At 39.3% G+C, this 17,889-nt stretch overlaps 1 protein-coding gene across 4 annotated transcripts in view; it reads right to left on the reverse strand.

Annotated features, from left to right (window-relative positions):
- The window catches only part of LOC100882041 (protein couch potato), a 214,908-nt gene extending 204,527 nt beyond the window's left edge, over positions 1-10,381 (reverse strand). For 2 of the 4 annotated variants that reach the window (XM_076530057.1, XM_076530056.1), the window contains exon 1: positions 8,934-10,381. In XM_076530057.1, the coding sequence (XP_076386172.1) occupies positions 8,934-8,996 (63 nt within the window). In that variant the 5' untranslated portion in view covers positions 8,997-10,381. The remainder of the gene's footprint in view (positions 1-8,933) is intronic. The other 2 variants (XM_076530058.1, XM_076530059.1) reach the window with 1 other exon arrangement.
- Positions 10,382-17,889: the final 7,508 nt, after the last annotated feature.

The following is a 17,889-nucleotide window of genomic DNA, read 5'->3' on the forward strand; positions in this document are numbered from 1 at the left end:
CAATCACGTACTACTCATTCCTTTGTTTTCAAGGATAATATCATTTGTCCTGCAATCATTTATGCGATTACCCTTCATTACTATTGATTTACTGTTTAACTACGCTATATGGACAACTTGATATACAACAGACATTTTTCCGTAAATCCTCGTATTTAAACACATGAGTACTAACTTTATAGTGCCGCTAAAATTATTGCAAAAGAAAATGTAAAATAGGAATTTTTTAATATAATGAAAAAACCTGTCTTTACTGGTATTAGGAGCCATGATAAAAAATGAATATAATCTTGAATAAACAAGAGAAAATTTATTCTTCAGTCATTATAGAGGAAATGTAACACCAAGTAGTCGTTTTGAAATAAAATTATAAAATCATTTGTAATATTTTGATACTAGGTTAGGTTACCATACTTTGACAACCGACACGTGACGCACTTGTACTTCAACCGTGACAAGTCTTATTCGAACTTTAATACATCTCAATTTAAAACTCAAGTCCTATAATTTGCATAGTCAAGGGCTATTGCATACAAAATTTATCTGTTCAAATATAATTGTAATTAGACTGACCTAAATTAGGTTAACCTTTTAATAAATTAACCTAGCCTAACAAAGAGTGTACCTATCCTACCAACACTGAAGGCATTGCGATTTGGGTTAAAACGAAAGATATGCAATTTTGCAGAAGAAATAGTCGTGGAGCGTTGATATTCCCGTTTGCTAGCAATGCGGAAGAGCAGACTTAAAGGACACGTTAAAGGAAATCGAGCAAAACGACGGCCAAGTTTCCTGCTCAAGCCGTTCCCGTTCGATCACTCTTCCTGATCCGTGCGACAAAACCGCGAGGAGAGCCGGTCGAGCGAGAAAATTGCGATTTTCTCCGCGGTGGAATCGTGCAGCATGATCCAGTTGGATCGAAGGAGGAACGCGTGACCAAATCGAGATCATCGGAAGAAGAGGGCGGGAAATAAATTATCATCGGGTTTACGAGAGACAGCGGCCGGAACGCGGCGTGAAGAAACAAACCCACCACGAATAATTCTCGGACTGTTATTCTTGGACAAAAATAAGTATAATGATATTTCTCTTCCTCGATATTGTGTAACTTTTACGAAACTAATCGCCCGTGAAAAATACTGGTCACGTCTTTTTCCTGAGATACGTGATTTTAAAAACAGCATCTCACCTTTACACTTGTTAAATGTAGAAACATGGCGATTTGAAAATGAGAGTCTAATAAAATTAACTTAGATATCATACTGATGATTCTGAATAAGATTTCCCTTTGCAGAAATGGGGTTTGAAACTTCGTTTTTGAATTATTAAGGAAAAACGCGGACCAATCAGAGCGCGAGGATTATTACGCGTTGGACTACTACGCGTCGAATATCCACGCGTTGGATTACTACGCGTTAGATATTCACATGCTGGATTACTACGCGTTAGATTACTACGCATTAGATTCCTACGCTTAGAATTACCACGCGTTGCATTATTACGCGTTGGATTACTACGCGTAGAATATGCACGCGCTAGATTACTATGCGTTGGATATCCACACGCTGTATTAGTACGCATTGGATTACTACGCGTAGGATTACCACGCGTTGCATTACCACACGTTGCATTACTACGCGTTAGATTACCACGCATTAGATTCCTACGCTTAGAATTACCACGCATTGCATTATTACGCGTTGGATTACTACGCGTAGAATATGCACGCGCTAGATTACTACGCGTTGGATATCCACACGCTGTATTAGTACGCGTTGGATTACTACGCATTGGATTACTACGCGTAGGATTACCACGCGTTGTATTACCACACGTTGCATTACTACGCGTTGGATTACCACGTAGTAGATTCCTACGCTTAGAATTACCACGCGTTGCATTACTACGCGTTGGATTACTACGCGTAGAATATGCACGCGCCAGATTACTACGCGTTGGATATCCACACGCTGTATTAGTACGCGTTGGATTACTACGCATTGGATTACTACGCGTAGGATTACCACGCGTTGCATTACCACACGTTGCATTACTACGCGTTGGATTACCACGTAGTAGATTCCTACGCTTAGAATTACCACGCGTTGCATTACTACGCGTTGGATTACTACGCGTAGAATATGCACGCGCCAGATTACTACGCGTTGGATATCCACACGCTGTATTAGTACGCGTTGGATTACTACGCATTGGATTACTACGCGTAGGATTACCACGCGTTGTATTACCACACGTTGCATTACTACGCGTTGGATTACCACGTAGTAGATTCCTACGCTTAGAATTACCACGCGTTGCATTACTACGCGTTGGATTACTACGCGTAGAATATGCACGCGCCAGATTACTACGCGTTGGATATCCACACGCTGTATTAGTACGCGTTGGATTACTACGCATTGGATTACTACGCGTAGGATTACCACGCGTTGTATTACCACACGTTGCATTACTACGCGTTGGATTACCACGTAGTAGATTCCTACGCTTAGAATTACCACGCGTTGCATTACTACGCGTTGGATTACTACGCGTAGAATATGCACGCGCCAGATTACTACGCGTTGGATATCCACACGCTGTATTAGTACGCGTTGGATTACTACGCATTGGATTACTACGCGTAGGATTACCACGCGTTGCATTACCACACGTTGCATTACTACGCGTTGGATTACCACGTAGTAGATTCCTACGCTTAGAATTACCACGCGTTGCATTACTACGCGTTGGATTACTACGCGTAGAATATGCACGCGCCAGATTACTACGCGTTGGATATCCACACGCTGTATTAGTACGCGTTGGATTACTACGCATTGGATTACTACGCGTAGGATTACCACGCGTTGTATTACCACACGTTGCATTACTACGCGTTGGATTACCACGTAGTAGATTCCTACGCTTAGAATTACCACGCGTTGCATTACTACGCGTTGGATTACTACGCGTAGAATATGCACGCGCCAGATTACTACGCGTTGGATATCCACACGCTGTATTAGTACGCGTTGGATTACTACGCATTGGATTACTACGCGTAGGATTACCACGCGTTGTATTACCACACGTTGCATTACTACGCGTTGGATTACCACGTAGTAGATTCCTACGCTTAGAATTACCACGCGTTGCATTACTACGCGTTGGATTACTACGCGTAGAATATGCACGCGCCAGATTACTACGCGTTGGATATCCACACGCTGTATTAGTACGCGTTGGATTACTACGCATTGGATTACTACGCGTAGGATTACCACGCGTTGCATTACCACACGTTGCATTACTACGCGTTGGATTACCACGTAGTAGATTCCTACGCTTAGAATTACCACGCGTTGCATTACTACGCGTTGGATTACTACGCGTAGAATATGCACGCGCCAGATTACTACGCGTTGGATATCCACACGCTGTATTAGTACGCGTTGGATTACTACGCATTGGATTACTACGCGTAGGATTACCACGCGTTGTATTACCACACGTTGCATTACTACGCGTTGGATTACCACGTAGTAGATTCCTACGCTTAGAATTACCACGCGTTGCATTACTACGCGTTGGATTACTACGCGTAGAATATGCACGCGCCAGATTACTACGCGTTGGATATCCACACGCTGTATTAGTACGCGTTGGATTACTACGCATTGGATTACTACGCGTAGGATTACCACGCGTTGCATTACCACACGTTGCATTACTACGCGTTGGATTACCACGTAGTAGATTCCTACGCTTAGAATTACCACGCGTTGCATTACTACGCGTTGGATTACTACGCGTAGAATATGCACGCGCCAGATTACTACGCGTTGGATATCCACACGCTGTATTAGTACGCGTTGGATTACTACGCATTGGATTACTACGCGTAGGATTACCACGCGTTGTATTACCACACGTTGCATTACTACGCGTTGGATTACCACGTAGTAGATTCCTACGCTTAGAATTACCACGCGTTGCATTACTACGCGTTGGATTACTACGCGTAGAATATGCACGCGCCAGATTACTACGCGTTGGATATCCACACGCTGTATTAGTACGCGTTGGATTACTACGCATTGGATTACTACGCGTAGGATTACCACGCGTTGCATTACCACACGTTGCATTACTACGCGTTGGATTACCACGTAGTAGATTCCTACGCTTAGAATTACCACGCGTTGCATTACTACGCGTTGGATTACTACGCGTAGAATATGCACGCGCCAGATTACTACGCGTTGGATATCCACACGCTGTATTAGTACGCGTTGGATTACTACGCATTGGATTACTACGCGTAGGATTACCACGCGTTGTATTACCACACGTTGCATTACTACGCGTTGGATTACCACGTAGTAGATTCCTACGCTTAGAATTACCACGCGTTGCATTACTACGCGTTGGATTACTACGCGTAGAATATGCACGCGCCAGATTACTACGCGTTGGATATCCACACGCTGTATTAGTACGCGTTGGATTACTACGCATTGGATTACTACGCGTAGGATTACCACGCGTTGCATTACCACACGTTGCATTACTACGCGTTGGATTACCACGTAGTAGATTCCTACGCTTAGAATTACCACGCGTTGCATTACTACGCGTTGGATTACTACGCGTAGAATATGCACGCGCCAGATTACTACGCGTTGGATATCCACACGCTGTATTAGTACGCGTTGGATTACTACGCATTGGATTACTACGCGTAGGATTACCACGCGTTGCATTACCACACGTTGCATTACTACGCGTTGGATTACCACGTAGTAGATTCCTACGCTTAGAATTACCACGCGTTGCATTACTACGCGTTGGATTACTACGCGTAGAATATGCACGCGCCAGATTACTACGCGTTGGATATCCACACGCTGTATTAGTACGCGTTGGATTACTACGCATTGGATTACTACGCGTAGGATTACCACGCGTTGTATTACCACACGTTGCATTACTACGCGTTGGATTACCACGTAGTAGATTCCTACGCTTAGAATTACCACGCGTTGCATTACTACGCGTTGGATTACTACGCGTAGAATATGCACGCGCCAGATTACTACGCGTTGGATATCCACACGCTGTATTAGTACGCGTTGGATTACTACGCATTGGATTACTACGCGTAGGATTACCACGCGTTGCATTACCACACGTTGCATTACTACGCGTTGGATTACCACGTAGTAGATTCCTACGCTTAGAATTACCACGCGTTGCATTACTACGCGTTGGATTACTACGCGTAGAATATGCACGCGCCAGATTACTACGCGTTGGATATCCACACGCTGTATTAGTACGCGTTGGATTACTACGCATTGGATTACTACGCGTAGGATTACCACGCGTTGCATTACCACACGTTGCATTACTACGCGTTAGATTACCACGCATTAGATTCCTACGCTTAGAATTATCACGCGTTGCATTACTACGCGTTGGATTACTGCGCGTAGAATATGCACGCGCTAGATTACTACGCGTTGGATATCCACACGCTGTATTAGTACGCGTTGGATTACTACGCATTGGATTACTACGCGTAGGATTACCACGCGTTGCATTACTACGCGTTGGATTACCACGTGTTAGATAACTACGCGTTATCCGAAGCTGCCGTTCTCGCGTCTGCGCATGCGTAATCCTCGCGATCTGATTGGTCCGTGTTTTAATTCAAAAACGGAGCTTCACACCCCATTTTTGCAAAGGGAGATCTTATTCAGAATCGCATCAGTTAGCTTCCATTTCAGGGACCTACACCAGTTATGAGACACCCTGTATATTAAATCATTTTCATTTTAAATAATTATTTTATAAAAATCATCTTCATCAAATTATATCAAACTACATCATCAAATCGTATGAAACTGTATATTCAAAAATTACATTTCATATGAAATGCAACTTTTTACCCAAAATTCTTAAGAAAGAAACAATTGAACAAAATTGTTATAATATTGTGTTTATTCCAAATATGAAACTTAAACCTTACGGAACATACATAATGCAAATAGTAATAAATGGAGTTTGAATGTACCTTGACCTATTTGTCACTACATAGTTACATAGCCTAGTCACCCTTGTATCACTGTAGATATCTGCAGTGATACAGAGTTTATCGATTGACATCTACTGGAAATTTGGAAATTCTGAAAATGCATATTTGCGTAAACTTCCGCTCGTTCTCGTAGTCGAAGACATAAAGGATATATCTGTATTCGATTGGTACACCCTGCCAAATTGAGAAACCAAGGCGATTGCTCGTAAACCTAACAATATTTGTAAACAAAGTACACTTAACTATAATTAAAATTTTCCAAATTTCCTGAAACGAATTTTCGTTCTAAATTTAATCCTCAGACTGTTGAAATTTCAGGGTTTATGATATCTTGTGGAATGATTTACTGGAATATTTAATGTCTTTTAAGGGTTAAACAAATTGTTTTATTATTTCATCTTTTATGAGTAAGATAGTGAAGTAACATAGTGAAGATTTGAAAAACATCACATAGTGATATTTGTAAAACAAACATGACACATCCCAAAGTCAGAGGAAGTTTTAACGAAACAGCTTCTCAATTATAACTCAAATAATTATAAATTGTTCAAAAACATCATACTACTACACAATAATTGTATACATAAATACATAAATCCATGCATGACAATCTTAACGCAAATCTCATTTCCCTCTGTTTAATCATTTTATACTAGAAATGTCTAAATGTTACATACTTCTTAGTTTGAATGTAAATAAGTATTAATGTCGCAATAAAAATAATATTATATATGTAACACTTAACATCCTGCATAATCGCGTTAATAGAACGATCGCAGTCAACATGCTAGTCCGAAGAGTATGTCTGATCAAAGGACCAATCTCCTTGAGCAAGTGTCACGCTAAACAAGCTATCGTACCCTTCCAAACGACACAGCGTCGAGATCGAGGCTCGTGAAAGTTAACAGGGAATTCGCTAGACAGGTGCTAGCTAATAACCACTGGGTTGAATGATCGAGCAAAAGGATTACGTGATCACGGATCGCATTAGACAGGGTTTAACCTATCGTATCGCGAGTAGCATACGCACAAATAATACCAACGTATGTCAGATACGGAGTCAAGTAGTCTAACCGTCTACACGGTCACGCGTACATTCTAACGCTTCGTTTCTATTGGAATTCATATGCGAATTCTCAAGTTTTTGTGTTTATTCATTTCTGAATAGTCGAATATGTTTCTAAATTTTTAGATGTTGTATTTGAGGAAGTAAACTTGTATTTGTTTTAACATTTAGTCATATTTCTGAATTCCTACATTTTTTAATGTCTACATTCTCGTTCCTACATTCCTCAAGTCCTAGATTCCTAAATTTCTAGACTTTCGAAATTTCCCCAACATTTCTAGATCTCCAAATTCTTAGGTCTTTGAACCTCTGGATCTCCAAATTTCTGGACACTCGAATCCCTAAACTTTTCAAATTTCTGGACACTCAAATCCCTAAACTCTTCAAATTTCTGGACACTCAAATCCCTAAACTCTTCAAATTGCTGGACACTCAAATCCCTAACTCTCACATCCTCAAACTTCTAAATCCCAAAGTTCTTAAATCCCAAAATCTCCAAACAACTACGATATTAAATTCCTAGATTCCCAAATCTCTAGATCCTCAGATTCCTAAACTCCCAAATCTTTAAATTCTCGGATCTCTAAATCTCCAAATCCCTAAATCTCAAAGTCTCCCAACTGCAACGTAAATTCCAAGGTTCCTAAATCCCTAAAACCAAAGTCTTACATCTCCAAACTCCCAGATCCTTAAATTGCTAAACTTCCTAAATTCCCACATGCCTAGATCACCAAATCCCTAGATTTCCAAATTCCAAACGTTCCTAAATTTCAAGATTCCTCCAAATCTCCACGACCTCAATTCCGTCACGAATTTTCAACTTACAGGCATCATAATCAGAAAATTCAAAAACATGGAGCCTTGAGAAGTTCGAAAACGTAGCGATCGAATAATTTCGAAATTTGACATGATATGAAATGTGTTCGTGGGAGGATCCTTTTGGGAAGGAAGCCCAGGTATCATCCGAGTGCGCGTATGCACACATCCGTAATCGCGTGTGTTGTGTGGCGAAGCGTAATCCATTACCATATGATGTGACACACAGCGTATAGCGAGGGCCTCGCGAGCTCTCGTGTTGCGGAAAAATCAATAACAAGCGTGGTCTGGCGTGGCGCGTCACTCTCTCAGGTGCCCTCGGCTACGAGGAAGGAAGCCGGCCCGCTAACCAGCCTAGCCAGCCAAGCCAAGCCAAGCCAGCGAACCGTCCGATCGAGCGGACGATAGAAACGAGTCACCTGCCGTACACACAACACTGTGTGTTGTGGCGCACGATCGAATTCCCGCCTTCTCCACCGTGACACACGTTCAACGTGTTACCGCTCCATACACACGCTCGTGACACGCGCGCGTCCATGTGTATGCAGCACGCAAAGTTCGCGGGCCGAGTGCGCCTGCGCGCACCGTTCGTGACGTGCAACCCAGGAGGGAAAGAGAGGAGTACGAAGAGAGGAGAACGACGAAGAGAGAGACGAACGGTCGAAGAAAACGAGGAAAGAAGAGGAAGAGGGAGCGAAAGCAGCAATATGGCGAACGTGGAAGTGGGATAGAGGGTAACCGTGGTAAGTTGACGGGAAGGAAGGAAGGAAGGAAGGAAGGAAGGAAGGAAGGAAGGAAGTATGTCGGATACCTAGTCTGGTAGGAGCGCAGCGTGTGGAGGCGAGAGCGCGAGAAACGGAGCAGGGTGAAAACGAGGAAGCGATCGGCGCGTGATGCACACGCGCGTTAACGAGGACGGTATGATACATATGTAGTAGTTGGTGGACGTACCTCGTCTTCACCGGTGGCCACCGTGTTGACGGAGTCCATACTCTGGGAGAGCGGCGCGTCCATGATGCAAGCGAGTTTGCTGGATGGTCCGGGGTTTCCGGGTGCTGCGGTTCGAGCGGGTGGCGGCGATGAGTCCACCGTATCCCGTCTCGGGCGTTTTAAAGCGGGCGGCGTTATGGTTGTACCGGCGAAGACGACGGGCGCCTCCAGGACGTATCACTGGATATAAACTTTTTATCGCGAGAAAAGCCAGGCGTATCGCCTTCTTCCTCCTTCTGCCACCTTCACACCCTCTTCCTTCTCTCGCCTCTCGTTTCGTTTAACCCTCTCTCTCTCCGTCGTCCTTTTCGTCGTTACACTTCTTCCGCTTCCTGTTACGTTTCTTCCTGGCCGCTTGCACCTCCGCCTCCACCGCCGCCTCCTCCTCCAGCCTTATGACAGCGCGGTGCCGCTACCGTTCTCGCTGCACCTGTCCACGCGCTGCAAGGGCGTCAGGAGAGACCGATGCAGAGAGAAAGTGAGAGAGAGAGAGGGAGAGACGGACCTCTAGGTAGAATGTGTATGTGGCCTGCAGGTGTTCCCACGCGTCTATTTTAGAGCAATCGATACACCGTGCCCGTGGAGAAGGGCCGAACCCACAGAGAACGTGTTCGCTGGCTGCTCGTCGACGACACTTGTTTATCTACCGGCAGGTAGCCCATGCAGCGGCACGATTCTTCTTTCCGTTCGGCGATAAATCGCGTGGCGATCGATTGCGCGACGTTTAATGTATCCGCACGACGTGCGCGGACAGAAGGCGGGTGACGGCGATTCGCGGGAGACTTCGAGCGCGTTTTTCGCGAGCGCGGCGCGAAACTTGACGGGCTTACGGAGAGACGGATAGTAATCGTGAGACGTTGTACGGGTAGATTGATTTGTCGTCGTACGAGAATCTTGTACGTTAAAAACTGAGAGACCGAGCGAAAGGCGGATAATCGATCGGGACGAACGAAAACTGTTGGACCGCGATTTAAATGAACAACACACCGGCCAGGCAAGTAAGAATAATAATAATATTGTTACGTAAGCACTGCGACACGACTGGTACGCAGGTTGCCGATAGACTGACGGACTGCGAACGAGCGCCGACGCTCGAGACGGTGCGCGCGCGCGGGGTCGAATCGCCGTCGGCGCAGGGGTGGGGCGCGGTGGGGTTGCCCGCGGGCCACTAGGTCGGGGTAGCTGAGTGGGTGGCACCAGGGCCGGCGCGAATTCTATGCTATGCGTGGAATATTGCATACCTCACACTTTTATGTCTCTGGAATTCCATACTTACAACTTTCCAACATCTTTTAATACTCGTTGTTGACTAACTTTTTTTTTTTAGGTTTAACTTTCAGACAATGCGAATTATCTAATGTCACAAGATTGGAACTTGCGGTCTTGCATTATTAAACTTTGGAGGTTTCAAGTTTTAAACGTTTTAAGTTCTGGTTGCAAATTTTCAATCGAAATACTTGTAGTTTGTAAATTTGGGGAATAAAAAATTGATGAGTTGTACTACTTTTCAGATTAAAAATATATAAAATCGGATTCTAAATTTATAAATTTGAGAATTAAGTTGCGAGTTCTGAGTTTTCAAATTTGTGAGACATATGAATTTAAAATTTGTAAGTTTAATGATTTTTTTATATTTAAGATTATAAATTGTGATTTTTAAGTATCTTGAAATTCTTAGGTTACTCAATATAGTAATTTCAAACTATCAAGTCTATAAATCACTAAATTTTGTAATTTTAAAATTCCCAAATTTACAAATCAAATTCACAAGTCCCAAATTACTTAATTTACAAATTTACAAAGTCCTAATAGGTTGATTATCGAAATTAAAAAATTTCCAATACTCAAATTTCTGAATTTCTCAAATTTCTATTTATTTAAATACTAAATTTTTCAAATTTCTAATTACTCAAATACTCAAATTTTCAAATTCTCAAATTGTCAAATTCTCAAATTGTCAAATCCAAAAAATACCCAAATTCCCTAGTTCCTGAATACTCCAGTTCCCAAATTTCCTAGTTCCTAAATTTCCAACTTTCCAAATTCCCTAGTTCCTAAATTCCCAAATTTCCTGATTCAAAAATTCCTTGATTCCCGAATTCCCCAGTTTCCAAATTCCCTAGTTCCCAAATTCTTTAGTTCCCAAATTCCCTAGTTCCCAACTTTCCAAATTCCCTAGTTCCCACATTCCCCAGTTACTCAAATTCCTATATTTTCAATTGCTCACTCCTCAAATTTCCAAATTTCTATTTACTTAAATTCCTGAATTTCCATTTACTCAAATCTTCAATTTCCAAACTTTTTATTTACTCAAATCCTCAATTATCTAAATTTCTAATTACTCTAATCCTCAATTTCCCAAATTTCTAATTGCTCAAATCCTCATATTCTCAAATTCTCAAATCCTCAAATTTTAAAATTCTAAAATTCTAAAATTCTAAAATTCTAAAATTCTAAAATTCTAAAATTCTAAAATTCTAAAATTCTACAATTCCTAAATTTTCAATTGCTCATTCCTGAAATTTCTAAATTTCACAAATTTTTATTTGCTCAAATTGTTAATTTCCTAAATTTTGAATTACTCAAATTCTCAAATCCCCAAATCCTCAAATGCAAAAGTCCTCAAATTTCTAAATCGTCAATTGCTCATTCCTCAAATTTCCAAATTTTATTTACCCAAATCTCAAATTTCTCAATTTCCCAATTTCTCAAATTCTAAAATCTTCAAATCCCTAAATTCTCAATTACTCATTCCTCAAATTTCCAAATTTCTAAATTTCTCAAATTTCTAATTACTCAAATGGTCAATACCGCAAATTCTCAAATCCACAAATCCTAAATTTCTCAAATTCCTAAATTCCCAATTGTTAATTCCTCTATTTCCCAAATTTCCAATATCAGAATTTCTCCGTTCCTGAAACTCCAAAATTCAAAAATTCAAAAATTCAGATTTCCCAAATTCCTAATTAATCCATCCCCAAATTTCCATCTCCCCATCTCCCGAAAATTATAAACTGCACACAGAAGTAAAAATTTTCTCCGCCGACCCTGAGTCGTATCAGGGTGGGGGTCGCGCTCAAAGAGTAGGAGGGGGTCAACGGGCAGAAGCACGCGTCTGGAGGGGATTCGCCCTCCCTATTTTTCTACCTTTTCCTACGACGATGCTGACGGTAACTACGAACGAGGAAAGTGAGCTCTATCAAACGAAAGCATGACCGAGTTCATTAGACGGAAAAAGCGAAGGATTGTCCAGTTCTCGTTGTATACCTTTTTCGATTCTGGAAAGCACTCGGCTTGTGAAAATTGTGTTGACGATCACGTTGCTATGGATAGCTGGCGGGACGCGCGTACAAACCGCGACTCGTTCAACGATATACTGAGGGTAATCGATCGTTTGTAAATTGATGCCTAACGGCCAGACGTAAATTTTATTTTATGTTGCTTCGGTTCATTCTTTGAATATTGTGGTATATTTTTAAGTGGCAAGAGAAATTTTTATTGAAAATTATGTTATTTATGGTGATAGTATTCAAATGTGATGAATAAACTTTTATTGTAAATATAGACTCATGATATTTGGGAACTGGAAAATAATTCAAAGATTTCCAAATTTCCAAATTTTCAAAATATAAAACCTAAAAAAATGACCAACTCTGCAAATTCCCTAGTTCCGAAATTTCAAACCTCCCAAATTCTCTAGTTCACAAATTTCCCAGTTTCCAAATTCTCTAGTTTCCAAATTTTCTAGTTCCCAAATTCCCTAGTTCCCAAAATTCCAACTTGCCAAATTCCCTAGTTCCTAAATTCCCTAGTTTCCAAATTCTCTAGTTTCCAAATTTTCTAGTTCCCAAATTCCCTAGTTCCCAAAATTCCAACTTTCCAAATTCTCTAGTTCCCAAATTCCCTAATTCCCAAATTCCCTAGTTTCCAAATTCTCTAGTTTCCAAATTCCCTAGTTCCCAAAATTCCAACTTTCCAAATTCTCTAGTTCCCAAATTTTCTAGTTCCCAAATTCCCTAATTCCCAAATTCCCTAGTTTCCAAATTCTCTAGTTTCCAAATTTTCTAGTTCCCAAATTCCCTAGATCCCAAAATTCCAACTTTCCAAATTCTCTAATTTCCAAATTTCAGAATTCCCAAATTCCCTAGTTTCCAAATTCTCTAGTTTCCAAATTTTCTAGTTCCGAAATTTCCAACTTCCCGAATTCCCTAGTTTCCAAATTTTCTAGTTCCCAAATTCCCTAGATCCCAAACTCCCTAGTTTCCAAATTCCCTAGTTCCCGAATTTCCAAGTTTCCAAATTCTCTAGTTCCCAAATTCCCTAGTTTTCAAATTCTCTAGTTGTCAAATTCCTTAGTTTCCGAATTCTCTAGTTCCAAAATGCCCTAATTCCCAAATTTCCAACTTCCTAAATTCCCTAGTTCCCAAATTGCCCAGCTTCCAAATTCTCTAGTTCTCAAATTTCCTAATTCTCTAATTCCCTAATTCCTTAATTTCCTAGTTTTCTAGTTTCTTAATTTCCTAATTTCCTTATTTCTTAATTCCCCGAATCCCCAATTCCCTATTTCCCTAATTCTCTAATTCCTTGATTCCTGAATTCCCTAGTTCTCAAATTTCCAATATTCCAAATTCCGAATATCCCAAATTTGCTATATCCCAAATGTGTCACATCCCAAAGGTCCAATATCTCAAAGTTCCCAAATCCCAAATTTCCCATATCCCGAATTTCTCACATCCCAAATATCCCTCCCCAAATCCCACAATTTTACCCCAAATTAATTATACCACGGCAAGAGCTCTCTATTGTTCCAAGAATAGATTAGTATTCATTAACCAAACCATAGTCCGAGACAAAAATGTGATCGAGTCTGTTCTGACGCGAACATCTGCATTTTCCAAGGGGGTGCAGCTGGTATCGAATTCTCAACGAAGCAAGAAAAAAAAGTGAGAGCTACTACATGTTACTCTGTTCTACTCGAAAAACATCTTAACCATACGCTTTCCCCATGACTAACAGGTGGAAGCCGTTTCGAACGAGCAGCTTTCTTTAAGATTAGCAGGTGGAGGATGCTACTGGTGCCCGTGATCGCGGCTAATTTCGAACCAGATCTTGAGGACCGTAGAAAGCAGGTGGACGACTCTTACGGTCGAGAGCAAACCTTGCTTCCCTAGGGAAAATATGGCAACAAAGGAAGCAGACATCTACCACTCGTTCATTTTTTGAGATTTCAAAGAGTGCAAGTGTGCGTCTGAATGGGATAGTTGAAGATTTGAATATTTGAGAATTGTGGAAATTTGGAAAGTTGGGAATTTGGGAATTTGGGGATTTGGGGATTTGGGAATTTGGGAATTTGGGAATTTGGGGATGTGGGAATTTGGGAATTTGGGAATTTGGGAATTTGGGAATTTGGGAATTTGGGGATGTGGGAATTTGGGAATTTGGGAATTTGGGAATTTGGAAATTTGGGAATTTGGAAATTTGGAAATTTGGGAATTTGGGAATTTTGAAATTTGGAAATTTGGGATTTTGAGTATTTGGGAATTTGGGAATTTGGAAATTCTATAATTTAGAAATTTGGAAATTTGGGAATTTGGGAATTTGGGAATTTGGGAATTTGGAAATTTGGGAATTTGGGGATGTGGGAATTTGGGAATTTGGGAATTTGGAAATTTGGGAATTTGGAAATTTGGAAATTTGGGAATTTGGGAATTTGGGAATTTGGGAATTTGGAAATTTGGAAATTTGGGATTTTGAGTATTTGGGAATTTGGGAATTTGGAAATTCTATAATTTAGAAATTTGGAAATTTGGGAATTTGGGAATTTGGGAATTTGGAAATTTGGGAATTTGGGAATTTGGGGATGTGGGAATTTGGGAATTTGAGAATTTGGAAATTTGGGAATTTGGAAATTTGGAAATTTGGGAATTTGGGAATTTGGGAATTTGGGAATTTTGAAATTTGGAAATTTGGGATTTTGAGTATTTGGGAATTTGGGAATTTGGAAATTCTATAATTTAGAAATTTGAAAATTTGAGAATTTGGGAATTTGGAAATTTTGTAATTTAGAAATTTGGAAATTTGGAAATTTGAAAATTTGAAAATTTGGAAATTCAGAAATTTGGAAATTTGGGAAGTTGGGAATTTGAAAATTTGAAAATTTGGAAATTCAGAAATTTGAAAATTTGGAAATTTGGGAAGTTGGGATTTTGAGTATTTGGGAATTTGGGAATTTGGGGATTTGGAAATTTGGAAATTCGGGAATTTGAAAATTTGAGAATTTGGGAATTTGGAAATTTTGTAATTTAGAAATTTGGAAATTTGGAAATTTGGAAATTTGAAAATTTGGAAATTTAGAAATTTGAAAATTTGGAAATTTGGGAAGTTGGGAATTTGAAAATTTGAAAATTTGGAAATTTGGAAATTCGGGAATTTGAAAATTTGAGAATTTGGAAATTTGGAAATTTGGGAATTTGGGAATTCGGCTACTTGGAACTTTAAGAATGTGGGAACTTGCGAATTTAGAAATTCAAAAGTTTGAGAAACTCAGGAATTTAGAAATAAGTTTGAGGACTTAAAAATTTAAAGAGTTTATCATCTCAAAAACCCTCAAACTCTCAACCGCAATAATTTACATTTTTAAAAATATCCATCTTCGCATCATACATACATTACCAAAAGAAAGCCTACGTTGCGTTACACAAATCGCATTTCCGTACGATTATTTTTCCCTCCTCCCTCATTAACGGTTTCCAGGACAATAACACCATTAAATGGAACCCTTTCCACAGAATGTCCACATTTGAAAAGGGATTTTCTTGCTTGGGAAGCAATTGAAAACTGAACCAGCATTTCTCTCTTTGTATGGGGGAAAACGGATAGTGATTCATTTTAATAATAAATGCACCAACCAATACAAGTCTGTCCGGTGCATGGTTGATAGAAACGGACGTTTCTAGAGAATTATATATTAAAGAAGAAACGATTTTCCTCTGCGAAAGAAATTCACGCTGGAAGACGAGTTATAGCCTCTTAGGTATAGAAAGCACATAATACGGTTGCGTGTTGTATGTTCAACAGACAGCACGATGTATAGCAGCGAAAATGTTTTATTGATGGCTTATTGCTCGAATCGATCGACGGTTTCACGGCAGTAAGTAATGTAACAGTATAAACAGGGACGGCGCGGACATTTGCAAGGCCAGGTTCCAAAATTATGCAGGAGACAGAAATTGAGTAATGCGAGTATTTTGAGCTGGGAATTTGATACTTTGCAAGATTGCAACGCTTCAAATTCGAAATGTTTCGGAATACTTAAAAACAAGCGTTTCGAGTTTCGAATGCTTCAAAGTTGGAACCAAAGAGTAGACATAGAGGCGACACTAGACAAGAAAACTTAGGTACCTCCTAGACAGAGGACACAGCCAATTTAAATGCCCAAATCAAAAGAATCGGGGGTGCATAGTGTAGAAGTATGGCGGTCTAAAAAGAATAGTTTAAACCTGCATATGCACTAGTAATTTATTTCTAATAAATATTTTGTCATATCTCTGTAACACATTCATCTGTAATTTCTTGTGATATATAGTTTTTCATTTTCTTACAAGTTATTTGTAATAATCATTTCCGTAATACATATTCTTCAAATATATTTTTTAGAGCAATCATTTTGGTATATTCTTTTCTTTTCAACTTTTCAACACCGTAAAATTGATAAAATACCTCGAAAGACAATATTAGTAATGTACAGAAAATTTATTACAAATATATTCTAAATTATTAGAGGTTGACGTGAAAGTAGATTTGCTCGATTTAAATTTCCCGCTCGTTTCGAGAGATCAAAGGTGCCGACAGAGAGTGTCGCCTCTGGTTTACTCTGTGGAACGCTTCAAAATCGTTTTCTTCAAAATAATCGAGCTTGAGACGCTTTAAAGAATGTTTCAAATTTAGTGTGCTTGAACGCTTCAAATTTTGAAAGTTTCAAGCTTGAAATGCTTCAAAATTGCTAGGTTTAAAATTAAGTACACTTTAGACCGCTTCGAATTTACAAAGTTTCAAGTTTGAAACGCTTTAAAGTTGGGATGTTTCGAGTTAAGTATGCTTCAACCTCAGAACGCTTCAAATTTCGTAAGTTTCAAGTTTGAAATGCTTCAAAGTTAGATAGTTTTACATTTAATATATATTTCTCTTAAATTTATAATTTTATTATTCAATTTTTATTAAATATGTATAATTCCTAATATAGATCCATAAAATAATAACTTTAAAACAATAAATTACAAGTTTATAAACAAAATAATAATATTAGCTCAATAAATCAATTTATATATATATTTTAATTATAATAATATTAATATTATTTTGATTATAATAATATATATACATATATATACCTAACCTAACCTAACCTAACCAACAAAAATAATTATTACAATTAAAATAATTATACATAAATTTATATATACATATTTAATTAATTAGATCGTTTTAATTTAATACGCTTCCAGCACTTGAGATTCAAATTTGGAACACTTCATATTTCGAACGCTCCAAACTCGAAACGCAAAAATAAAAAAATAACGCACTTAGCGCATCAACCAATCCAACATAGTGCGCATGCGCGTAAAATTTGTAACTTACGCATTTCTAAATATTTACATTTATAAATGTTAACATTGAAAGCTAAAACACGGAACACAGTACTCTTGAAATCTCGAAATACTTCAAACTTGGAACACTTAAAGTTTGAAACACTCGCAAAGAAATTTTATAAGTATTCGAAGTCATATACTATCTGTAGAACTTCGGGAACTTCACGCTGAATGTTTCATAAACCGCGAGGTCTTTTAACATGGTACAATGAGAACAGAACAATTTTTCCTGATTTATCATGGACGTTTGCTATGAATCTAGATCACAT

Source organism: Megachile rotundata, chromosome 3 (assembly GCF_050947335.1).
Source record: "Megachile rotundata isolate GNS110a chromosome 3, iyMegRotu1, whole genome shotgun sequence".
Lineage (NCBI taxonomy): Eukaryota > Metazoa > Arthropoda > Insecta > Hymenoptera > Megachilidae > Megachile > Megachile rotundata.